Here is an 11,991-nt window from a genome sequence, read left to right on the forward strand (position 1 = left end):
TAGTCTTAAGTGAAGTGCAGTTCAAAAACATGACATCAAATTTTCTACAGACTTAGTTTCGGCATGCTGTTTAGTTTAGATACAGTGCAGAAACAGGCCCTTCAGCCCAACGTGTCCGCGCCGACCAGCGATCCCCACACATTAACACAGTCCTACACACACACACACACTGGGGACAATTTTTACATTTACCAAGCCAATTAACCTACAAACCTGCACGTCTTTGGAGTGTGGGAGGAAACCGAAGGTCTCGGAGAAAACCCACGCAGGTCACGGGGAGAACATACAAACTTCGTACAGACAGCACCCATAGTCGGGATCGAACCCAGGTCTCCGGCGCTGCATTCGCTGTAAGGCAGTAACTCTACCGTTCCACCAGCGCGCCATCCTGTTGTTTCCCCCGTGTATTCCCTGGGGCATCTGGCCAGCATATGAATATCTGTTGAGTTTCAGTTACTACACTTGTGTCATCCGCATGATGATGATATCTAACCACCACAAGAGCCATGGGTGTGTGAAAGGGAGGAGAGGAGTGGCTAAGGGAATAAAACAGTCGCGAGTGGGAGTAGATTCAGACAGATGGAATCTAGCTGCTCTCTGTGCCAGGGATCTACGCTGCACATCTTTCCTTTTCCAATCGTATAAATCACAGTGAATGAGGCACAAGAGGAGTTGTGCTTAAGTTTCCTGGCAACGCCTAGTGCAGAGAACATGTCAAACCATACGAACGTGAGAGAGATGGGCAGGTTTGTGTAGAGGAGAGAGTGTTGTGGGATACCATTCAATGCAAAGAAATATGAGGCATCATAAATCCTCTTGTAGGATGGAGGAATATGAGGAAGCAGACATGACACTAGAGATCTAATAGGCCATAAAAGAACACGCAATTTTATATTCAATGTCTCAATAGAATTTAAAGGAAGTTTTTATATGAGATTTCCATCAGGTTGCAGTTTTATGGGTAACTCTGTGCATTAAGTGGCGGCACAGTGGCACAGCTGGTAGAGCCGCTGCCTCCCAACGCCTCACAGCAGCCGAGAACCCGGGTTCAATCCTGACCTCGGGTGCTCTGTATTTGTGGAGTTTGCACGTTCTCCCTGTTACTGTGTGTTTCCACCAGATGCCCTGGTTTCCTCCCACATCCCAGAGACGCGCGGGTATGTAGGTTAATTGCCCTGAGTGTGTACGCAGTGGATGAGAAGGTGGGATAACATAGAACTAGTGTGAACGGGTGATCGATGGTTGGGTGCCCAGTGGGCCGAATGGCCTTTTCCCCCATGCTGTATCTTCTAAGCTAAACTAAAAAAATATAGGATCATAGTACAAAATAAATTAAGATTTCTATCAATGTCAAGCAGATAAATATAAAGATGTGTATGCAAATGCATGAAACATTTGCAATAGATAAATTAATGACAGATATAATGTGATCACATTTACAGAGACATGGTAGAAATATGAACAAAGCTGCATGCTGATTTCAAGGCAAATTGATATTTCAAAAAAAGAGACATACAAGGATAAGCAGGGGATTGGCATTTAGGATTGAGAAGTGGAGATAGTTCTTCACCCAGAGAGTGGTGAACCTATGACATTCTGTACGACGCATGGTGATGGATATATTTAAGAAGGAGTTAGATGGATTTCCAGACAGAAAACATATCAAGGGGTAATGGGGAGGGAATGGATATGGTAGACAGATAAAGGATCAGCATGGGTTGTATTAATTGACGGAACAAGCTCGAGTGACTGAATGGCCTGCTCCTCATCCTAATTTCTGTTTCTACCTAATATGCTCGACACGTTAGCACATGTGTATTAAATTCTGCAACCGATTTTCATGGAGTCAGAGTCATACATTGTGGAAACAGGCCCATCGGCCCAACATGCCCACACCTACCTACATGTCCCCTCTACACTAATCATACTTGCCTGCATTCAGCCCATATCCCTCTAAACCTGTCCTATCCATGTACCCGTCTAAACATTGCGATAGTACCTGCCTCAACTACCTCCTCCAGCAGCTCGTTCCATACACCCACCAGCCCTTGTGTAAAAAATGTTAGGTCACTATTAAATTTCCCTCCCTTCACCTTAAACCCATGTCCTCTGGTTCTTGATTCCCCTACTCTGGGCAAGAGACTGTGCATTTATCTGATCTATTCCTCTCACGATTTAGTACACTTCTACAAGATCAACCCCTCATCTTCCTGCGCTCCAAGGAGTAGAAGCCTGGCCTGCTCAACCTCTCCCTATAGCTCAGGCCCTCGAGTCCTGGCAACATCCTTCTAAATATTCTCTTCAGCTGCAGTTCGACTTCTGACCAAGTGTACAATACACAGCTGCTACTATATCGCACGCTTTGCACATGTGATCCGAGGCAAAATTCAGTCCTTTTTTTTACTGTTAAGATTCCAGTCACTGAAGTATTGTTCTCATTATCAGTAAATAACGAGAGTCTGTCTGTTTATGCACTATGAAAAGCAATGGTTAACAATGGATGAACACATACCACGTATCATTGTGAATCTGCCTCAGCCAATTGCACCAATACAAAGACAGCAGAAAGCATGTAAGTACAATGTAGCAATGCAACTCATGTAACAATATGTAGTGGATAGGAATGGGATACACTACTAATTGCAGCACCGATGGTATCTACAGTCGACAGAACTGATCAAGCAACATGTCGGCAAAATCACAACAGCCAGACAAATTTAATTGCTGCTGTAGCAGTTTTCCACCCAAGTATGCGGACAATATAACATTTGCAATTTTGACCAAATGGAGACACAGGAAGAGATTGAATATCATGAAGCAAGTGCACTACTTTTGAAGAATTCATGCAATTTCCAGAGTCATGCTCTTTCAAGAAAATAAATCTGATCCCTGAATCCATCAGCGCAAGAAACGCTACTTTTGACATCAACAGGATTATCGTTAACTTATATCATATTATCCAGAGATAAACGTTATTGGTTGCGTTTAGAAACCCAACGTGATTTCGTTGACACTCGCACCATTTGTGGGTCACTGCTGTGCGCGACGTTACTTGATGGTCGATTCGCTGCGGAAGGCTGTGCACAGCCAGGCTGCGGTTCAAAGAACTCCATGCCAGAGTCATGCTAAGAATAAATCTTTCAAGTGCTCTGTTTCCAGCCCTCTTTCGTGAATGTGTGCGGGGGAATCCCACGGGGAGTAATATTATTAGGCGCAGGGCCACCAGCTGTCTCACCGCCCACACTCTCTGACACTCCAGCTGAAAGTGGGAAGCTCAGTTTAATGCGGGTTCATTACAAGGAGAGTTGCCGAGGCTGTCCAGGGGTGCGTTTGGCTTACCTTCGTTGGAGTGGGAAAACCAAATCTGCGACGTCGCTGTGTGGGGATTGCGGTAGGCGGGCTCGGAGGGGGAGGACGTGGGTCCCGAGGGATGAGCAGGTGCTGACCCCAAACTACTGGCGAGGAAACTTCCCATGAATGTGGCTGACGGGTTTCCCATCAGTGCGTTGCCTGCCGTGTCCAAAGAAAAGAGAAACAGCAACAGAATTAGTTTGTTTGTTCGTCACACTCTCTCATAAGCTCATATGCGATTCGAGCAGAATTAGACCATTCAGGCCATCAGGCCTACTCCACCATTCAATCATGGCTGATCATCTTTCCCTTTCAACCCCATTCTCCTTCTTTCTCCTGACTTAAGCCCAGACACCCCTACTCCTTTCCCACAAACTACCTAGATTCTCTCCATCCCTCGAGTTTGGGTTGTTCACCCTTTCCTACAAACTACCTGCACTCTCCCCTTTCCTGGGGATGCAATGATGAGACTTTATAAAAGCCGCATTTGGAATATCGTGAGCAGGTTTGGGCCCCATACCTGAGGAAGGATGTGCTGGCAGTGGAGAGGGTCCAGAGGACGTTTATGAGAATGATCCCAGGAATGATTGGGTTAACATATGATAAGTGTTTGACAACACTGGGCCTGTACTTGCTGGAGTTTAGAAAGTTGAAGGGAGACGTCATTGAAATTTAGCGAATAGTGAAAAGCCTGGATAGAGTGGTTGTGGAGAGGATGTTTCCATTAGTGGGAGAGTCTAGGACTAGAGGCCATAAAGACGTACCTTTAGAAATGAGATGAGGAGAAATTTATTTTATCAGAGGGTGGTGAATCTGTGGAATTCATTGCCACAGATGGCTGTGGAGGCCAAGTCAATGGATATTTGTTAGACAGACATTGACAGATTCTTGATGAGTACGGGTGTTGGGGGTAATGGGGAGAACGGCACGAGAATGGGTTTAAGAGGGAAAGATAGGTCATCCATGATTGAATTACTCCACCATTCAAACTTGAAAACTTGATGGGCAGAATGGCCTAATTCTGCTATTATAAAAACATTCTACCATCAACAAGCGTCATGCTTATGCTGCTGCACTCCCTTTGAGCATCATCTGCACACACACAGAGAACCCTCTCAATGACCTCTCTGATGAAAGATTGAATAAGTCACATGAGACACTAACTCCGCGTCTCTGGCCACGTTGCCTGATCAGCTGCATATTTCCAGCATTCACCAATTTGACCTAAGGCCAGATTGGTCGCTGCCGCTTTTAACTCAGAGCCACCACTACCACCATTCTTTTAAGGCAGAGATAGATAGTTTCTTGATTAGTACAGGTGTCAGAGGTTGTGGGGAGAAGGCAGGAGAATGGGTTAGGAGGGAGTGATAGATCAGCCATGATTAAATGGCGTGTTGATGGGCCGAATGGCCTAATTCTATTCCTTATGACCCTTTTAATTTAGTTTAGTTTAGTGATACTGTGCGGAAACAGGTCCCACGCCACACCGAGTCTGCGCCAACAACGGATCCCCGTACACTAACACTATCCTACACACACACGAGGGACAAGTTACAATTATTCAAAGCCAATTAACGTACGTCTTTAGAGTATGGGAGGAAACGGGAGATCCTGGAGAAAACCCACGCGGGTCATGGGGAGAACGTACAAACTCTGTACAGACAAGCACTCGTAGTCAGGATCGAACCTGGGTCTCTGGCTTTGTAAGGCAGCTACTCTACTGTTGCGCCACCGTGCCTTTTTGCCCACTGTCTGGCCATTCAGTCTGAAGAAGGGTCCCCAACCCGAACCATCACATCTCCATGTTCTCCTGAGATAATGCCTGACCTGCTGAGTTCCTCCACCACTTTGTGTCTTTTTTTTTTGTTGATAAACCAGCACCTGCAGTTCCTTGTGTCTGCATTCTTTTTGAGGTTTTGTAAACAACAAACATAAGATCTGCTTCATTATCGGCCTCTGCAAATTGCCCTGAGTGTGTAGGGTGGATGAGAAAGTGGGGTAACATTGATCTGGTATGAACAGATAATCAATGGTCGACATAGACTCTGTGGGCCGAAGGGCATATTCCATGCTGTATCTCCAAACTAAACTAGACTAGAAATCATGGGGAAAGTACATCAAAGATTCCTTTCGGAATACGAGGTTCATTGAAAAATAGAGTTAAAAAAACAGCAACATATTTCGCAGCAAGATTGAAAACAAAATGGTTGGAAATAGACAAATAAATTGACAGTGGTTTGGCTCAGGGCAACAAGAGACAGAGGGAATGAACTGAGCCTGCATTAGCTGAGCCTGCATGAACTGAGCCTGCATGAACTGAGGCTGCATTAGCTGGGCCTGCATGAACTGGGCCTGCATTAGCTGAGCCTGCATGAACTGAGCCTGCATTAGCTGGGCCTGCATGAACTGGGCCTGCATTAGCTGAGCCTGCATGAACTGAGCCTGCATTAGCTGGGCCTGCATTAGCTAAGCCTGCATTAGCTGAGCCTGCATGAGCTGAGCCTGCATGAGCTGAGCCTGCATGAACTGAGCCTGGGTTCGTCATTGACCTGGGTGTTGTTCACTGATTACACTACCTTCTGGTATGATTAACAATGTACCTTTGAATCATTGGGCTTGCTCCATGTTTGTCACTGCAGATATTTTTATGATCTGGAAGGCACCGTAGCCCCGCGGTAGATTGCTGCCTTACAGCGCCAGAGACTCGGGTTCAATCCCGACTACAGGTGCTGTGGGCGAAGTTTGTACATTCTCCTCGTGACCGCGTGGGCTTTCTCCGGGTACTCCGGTTTCCTCTAGCACTCCAAAGATGTACAAGTCTGCAGGTTAACTGGCTTGGTAAAATTGTAAATTGTCCCTAGTGTGTGTGTAGGATAGTGCTAGTGTGCAGGGATCGCTGGTCGGCGTGGACCTGGTGGGCTGAAGGGCCTGTTTCCGCGCTGTATCTCCAAGATAAACTAAACTCATTTTTACAAATGGGAACAAAAAGCAGGGCAGAGACAAAAAAACTAAAAGAAATCTAGTTTAAGAATAGGTCATCTTGTGATGCACTGTGGCAGCGGAAGCTACATGGTTAATGCTTAAAGTGAAGTGTAGCTTGTATCATATGTCCTACTTTTGCTGGCTTGGTTTCAGCATGGATACACAGGGGAAGAATGTGTTTTGCCATATTCAGATGTCCATTCTTCATGTGGCCTCGGGCTAAACTTGTGCTCTAAAACGCATCAGCCAGCTTTTACAACCATGCAATATTTTAAGAATGTTCGTGGGAAGCTTGCCTTTGGGCCCCCAGCAGAACCTCATTGTATCTAGCATTTGTCAGACAGTATCTTCTCTATCCAAGGAAGCTGAGTAGGCGCTAACACACCAGATGCTTTTATTGAAAAATTTAAGCAATTATCATTTCGCTGCAAGACTGCAAGTGGTTATAAATGAGGCAGGGGGTCAACGGGTAAAAGTCATGAAGGAATTCAGCTCTGCCACTTCTTACGTCCATTTGCCATTTTCCACGGAATGTAAATGCTTCAGACCTGGGCACATTGGCTGGTTAGTGTCTGCTGGCACTGTGGTGGGATGCATCAGTTCACTGTCTATGGGCGAGAGAGAGAAAGCGAGCCAGAGATACCGGATAGTGAAATGGAGCCCAGCCACGCGGAGGAATGTGCAACACGTACTGTAGGCCTCTCAAATAATAGAGCATGTCCACACACAGGACACAGACTCGCTGGACATTCACACGCAAAGACCCAGCCAGCCCGGCTCATCTTAAATTTCATCTGCTCCCTGCGCTTCTCGTCCCACCTGCCTCTCCATATTTTAGATTAGTTTATGTTTAGTTTAGAGATGCAATGCGGAAAAAGGCCCTTCAGGCCCACACAGTCCATGCCGACCAGCGATCCCAGGGACAATTTTACAGAAGTCAATTAACATACAAAAAAACCTGCACGTCTTTGGAGTGTGGGAGGAAACTGGAGCACCCGGGGAAAACCCACGCGGTCACAGGGAGAATGTACAAACTCCATACAGACAGCACCCGCAGTCAGGATTGAAGCTGGGTCTCTTGCTCTGTAAGGCAGCAACTCTGCCGATGCTCTACTGTGCCACCCCAGTGTATCTCTATACTCATTTTCTCAGATGACTCCTTCATGTTTTGAATCATCAGTCGATTTGGAAACTGAGTCCTGTTCACCCAAGTCCGAGTCATCAAAGACATTGGGAGAACTAGTACTGGTCCCTGGGGAATGCCATTATATATTTCCCTCTGGTTTAGTTTAGCGTAGCTTAGTTTAGAGATACAGCACGGGAATGTGCCCCTGAGTCTGCACCGCCCAGCGATACCCACACATTAATACAAGCCCACATACAAGGGACAATTTACACTTATACCAAGTATACAAACACAAGCCAATTAACCTACAAACCTGTATGTCTTTGTAGCGTGGGGGGGAACGTACGTCACAGGGAGAACGTACAAACTTCGTACAGACAGCACTAGTAGTCAGGATTGAACTCGGGTCTCTGGTGCTGCAAGCGCTGGAAAGGGCTTGTCCCACTTGGGCGCGTCACTGTCACGTGAAAATCGTCTAGCAGTACGACAGTCGCGCGCCAAGTGCTCTTGAGGGCCCTGCTTCTTATGGGAGCCGTTTGCGATGTCGTTCGTACTTAGTCTGATCTACATGGCAAGGATTTTCCCAGTGAAAAACTACGCGCGCTTTATACCCGGGTGCTCATGTGGTGCGGCGCTCAAATGGTGTGCTGACGGCGTATGGGCGGCTAATGGTTACGGACGTTGATAATAAATTAGCATAGGCCATGTTCGTTCATCACCGTGCGTATCCATGCATCACCACATTCTACACGTACGCCATCAGTACGTCAGCGTGCGCAAGGGATACGTCACGCAGATGGCGCGCGAGTATTTTGAGCATTCCAAAATCCTGGGGTGCCGCACGTCACTGCATACGCCACCGCACCTCATCAAACGCCATGTGCTCATCACGCCACGCCAACCAATTTTTAGGATGTCGTGTATTGACGTGCAAATGACGCCCTTAGTGGGACAGGCCCTTAAGGCAGCAACTCTACCGCTGCGCCACCATGCCATGGTCTGGGTAACAATCTCTCACTACTTCTCCATTTCTTGTTACTTGGTTAATTTTCTATTCATGCTACAGCCCCCTTCATTCCATGTCTCATATTGTGCTTTGATCGTTTGCAACCCCGATGGTCCGAACATATTTTCCAACCTTGTGTTTGAGTTTAGTTTATTGTCACGTGTACCAAGGTTGTCGTTGGGGCTGCAACGTGGAGCGGCCTCCAACAGGAACGACCTGGGGCTCCAGTCATGGAGCTGCGGATTTACTCACCATCACGGAGCTGGCCGAGTCCGGAGCGGGTGTAGCTGTGGTGGCGCGCTGCTATGACCCGACACCCGGAGATTCGGAAGCTCCTACCGCAGGTCTGTGGACAGTAATACCGGGAGCCCACGGGTCCCTGGTGGGAGACCGCTTTTCGGGGCTTCCACAACGGCGACTTCTCCCGCCCTAGTTGCGGGGTTGAAGATTACCTGGAGCGGGGCCTACATCACCGCCCCGCGCGGCTTGGATTGGCCGCGGGACTTTGTGAGCGCCCGCCGGTGCTCCAACACCAAGACCCGGTGCGTGGCCTTGCATCACCCGGCGTAGCTTTAATGGCTGCGGGACATTTAACATCGCCCGCCGGGGGCTTTGACTCTGTCTTTGACTCTGACATGGGGGGGGAGAGGGGAGTGCAGGGGAGAGATATGTTTTTTTTGCCTTCCTTCACAGCGAGGAGAAGAAGCGCTGTGAAGGATGTTTGTGTAAATTGTGTTGGGTCTTGGGTCTTTTTTGTTTTGTAGGTATGGCTGCAGAAACGGCATTTCGTTTGGACCTCAACGGGGTCCAAATGACAAATAAATGTAATGTATTGTATTGTACAGCAAAGAAATTTGCACGCGTTCTCCTCACACGTACACTTATCCGTCCACCTAGTTTTCTTCCTCCTTTGCCAGTCTGCTGAAGGGTCTCGACCAAAATGTCACCTATTCCTTTTCTCCAGAGATGCTGCCTGATCCGCTGGGTTAATCCAGCATTTTGTACATATCTACTGTGCAAACCAGCCTCTGCAGTTCCTCCTTATGCACTTTCTTCCTCCTATGTTTGTCTTTGCCATCCCCTCCCCGACTTAGTTTCAGCTGCCTATCATCCTTTCTCCCATCTGGTTCCAACTAACACGTAACATCCTTTATTCACCCGTCCCAGGTTTATTCCCATCTGCCCAACATCCCCTCCACATCTGGCCCCAATTATCACTCACCCATCCAATCCCTTTCATAAAACTATATATTGGGTGGCATGGTGATGCAGCGGTAGATCTACTGCCTTACAGCGCCAGTGACCCGGGTTAGATCCTGACTACGGGTGCTTGTCTGTACGGAGTTTGTGCGTTCTCATCGTGACCTGCGTGGGTTTCCTCCGAGATCTTCGGTTTCCTCCCACACTCCAAAGGCATACAGATTTGTAGGTTAATTGGCTATGTACAACGGGGGGGGGGGGGGGGGGGGGGGGGTGGGTGTGTGTGTGTGTGTGTGTGTGTGTGTGTGTGTGTGTGTGTGTGTGTGTGTGTGTGTGTGTGTGTGTGTGTGTGGTAGTGTTGATGTACAAGGATCGCTGGACATTGCGGACTAAGTGGGCCGAAGGGCCTGTTCCTGCGGTGTATCTCTAAACTGAAGTAAACTAAACTACATATGGGCTGACTTTCCTCTTTCTCCCCCCCCCCCCCCCCCCCCCCCCCCCCCCGCCCAAATTGATGACTTGCATCTTTTGCTTCCATATACAGTGCTTGACCTGTCGAGTCTTCAATCTTGAATTTATCAAATGTTTGTTTTGGTTTTTTTGCAAATCCATACACACCACATGGACCACATTTCCCTCATCAACCCTTTTTCCATCTCCATCAAATACTCCTTCAGATTAATTAGACAATTAGCAAAACATGTCAACTTTCTTTAATTAGAGTCAAGAATGTTTAATTGTCATCTGAACTGACAACAGAACTATGACATTTTTTAGTTGCAGCAGCTGAACAGGCCTGTAAGCACAACCCACACAGACAAATATAATAACCCACAAAAAATTAAACAAACTTATAACGGTGATACTAGTACAAAACAAAAATGTCCATTGTGCAACCAAATACACTGGCCCAAAAAAAATCATTTTCTGCTGATGTCACAGGTCGGCACAGTGGCGCAGAGGTGGAGTTGCTGCCTTACGGCGCCAGAGAACCGGGTTCGATCCTGACTATAGGTGCTGTCTATATGGAGTTTGTACGTTCTCCCTGTGACCATTTGGGATTTCGGTGCTCCAGGTGCTCCGGTTTCCTCCCACACACCAAGCACATACAGGTTTATAGGTTAATTGTCTTCTGTAAATTGTAAATTGTCTCAAGTGTGAGGGATAGCATCAATGTACAAGGTGATCGCTGGCCGGCGCAAATTCGGTGGGCCGAACGGCCTGTTTCCACGCTGTATCTCTAAAGTCTAAAAGTCTAAAGGTTAGAGTTATGTAGTGTTCTAGAGCCTGATGTTGGGAAGAAGCAATTCTTGAACCTGCTGGTCATGGTTTTCGGGCTCCTGAATCTTCTTCCCAATGGTCGGAATGGAATGAGAGCATGGTCAGGGTAGTGTGGGTCTGTGGCTGTCCAGACTGCCCAAAGAAACTGCTAATTCTGGCCCTGATTATTGTTATTCAAACTTTCCCCTCCACCAAGGTTAAGCTGATTGATCAATAGTTACTGGGTCTATCCCCACGCCCTTTATTGAGCAAGGACTTGCAATTTTCCAGTCCTCAGGCACAGAACTCAAAGGTTCCAGGTTCGATTCTTGCAACCTGAAGAAGTCTGAAGAAGGGTTTCGGCCTGAAATGTTGCCTATTTGTTGCCTAAGAATAGATAGATGCTGCTGCACCCGCTGAGTTTCTCCAGCATTTTTGTGTACCTTCGATTCTTGCAATGGCCACTGCAAGTCTTTCCTTCCTTCGGCAGCATTGCCAGAATTGTTTTAGGATCCAAATCAAGCAGAGTTAAGACAGCACTGCTAAGATTCAGATTCCTGATTTCTATCAGTTGCCCGTAATCCTCTCAGTGGTTGATTTACCAGCCAGAAGTCACACTCAGCTTCCTTATCAAGATGGATTGGGAGCAGATAATGGCTACAGAACAGTGGAGGAAGCTGCATCAATCCTAGAACATTCACTCTGCCATTATCTTAACCCTTTGCCTTTACCGAGCATGTGACTTAAGGAATTAACCATAACACCACAGTGTTAAAGCTACACTCTACAAAAACTCTTTGCCTCAAATTAAAGAATAGATAATAAATATTGCAGAGTTCTAACAATTTGCTCGACATCAGGCACCCAAGAGAAGAAGGGTCTCAACCCGAAACGTCACACATTCCTTCTCCCCAGAGATGCTGTCTGTTCCACTGAGTTACTCCGGCATTTTGTGTCTATCTTCAGTGTAAACCTGCATCTACAGTTCTTTCCTACTCAAAAGAGTTACCCTTTAGACTTTGGAGATATAGCGCAGAAACAAGCTCTTCGGCCCAGCGAATCCACA

The 11,991-nt window shown here is 47.0% G+C and overlaps 1 protein-coding gene across 8 annotated transcripts in view; it reads right to left on the minus strand.

The window, feature by feature from the left end:
* bahcc1 (BAH domain and coiled-coil containing 1) overlaps positions 1–11,991 on the minus strand; it is a 275,446-nt gene that overhangs the window by 199,166 nt on the left and 64,289 nt on the right. For all 8 annotated transcript variants that reach the window (XM_033044370.1, XM_033044369.1, XM_033044374.1 and 5 more), the window contains one exon: positions 3,340–3,510. In XM_033044370.1, coding sequence (XP_032900261.1) covers positions 3,340–3,510 — 171 coding nt within the window. The remainder of the gene's footprint in view (positions 1–3,339; positions 3,511–11,991) is intronic.

Source organism: Amblyraja radiata, chromosome 26 (assembly GCF_010909765.2).
Source record: "Amblyraja radiata isolate CabotCenter1 chromosome 26, sAmbRad1.1.pri, whole genome shotgun sequence".
Lineage (NCBI taxonomy): Eukaryota > Metazoa > Chordata > Chondrichthyes > Rajiformes > Rajidae > Amblyraja > Amblyraja radiata.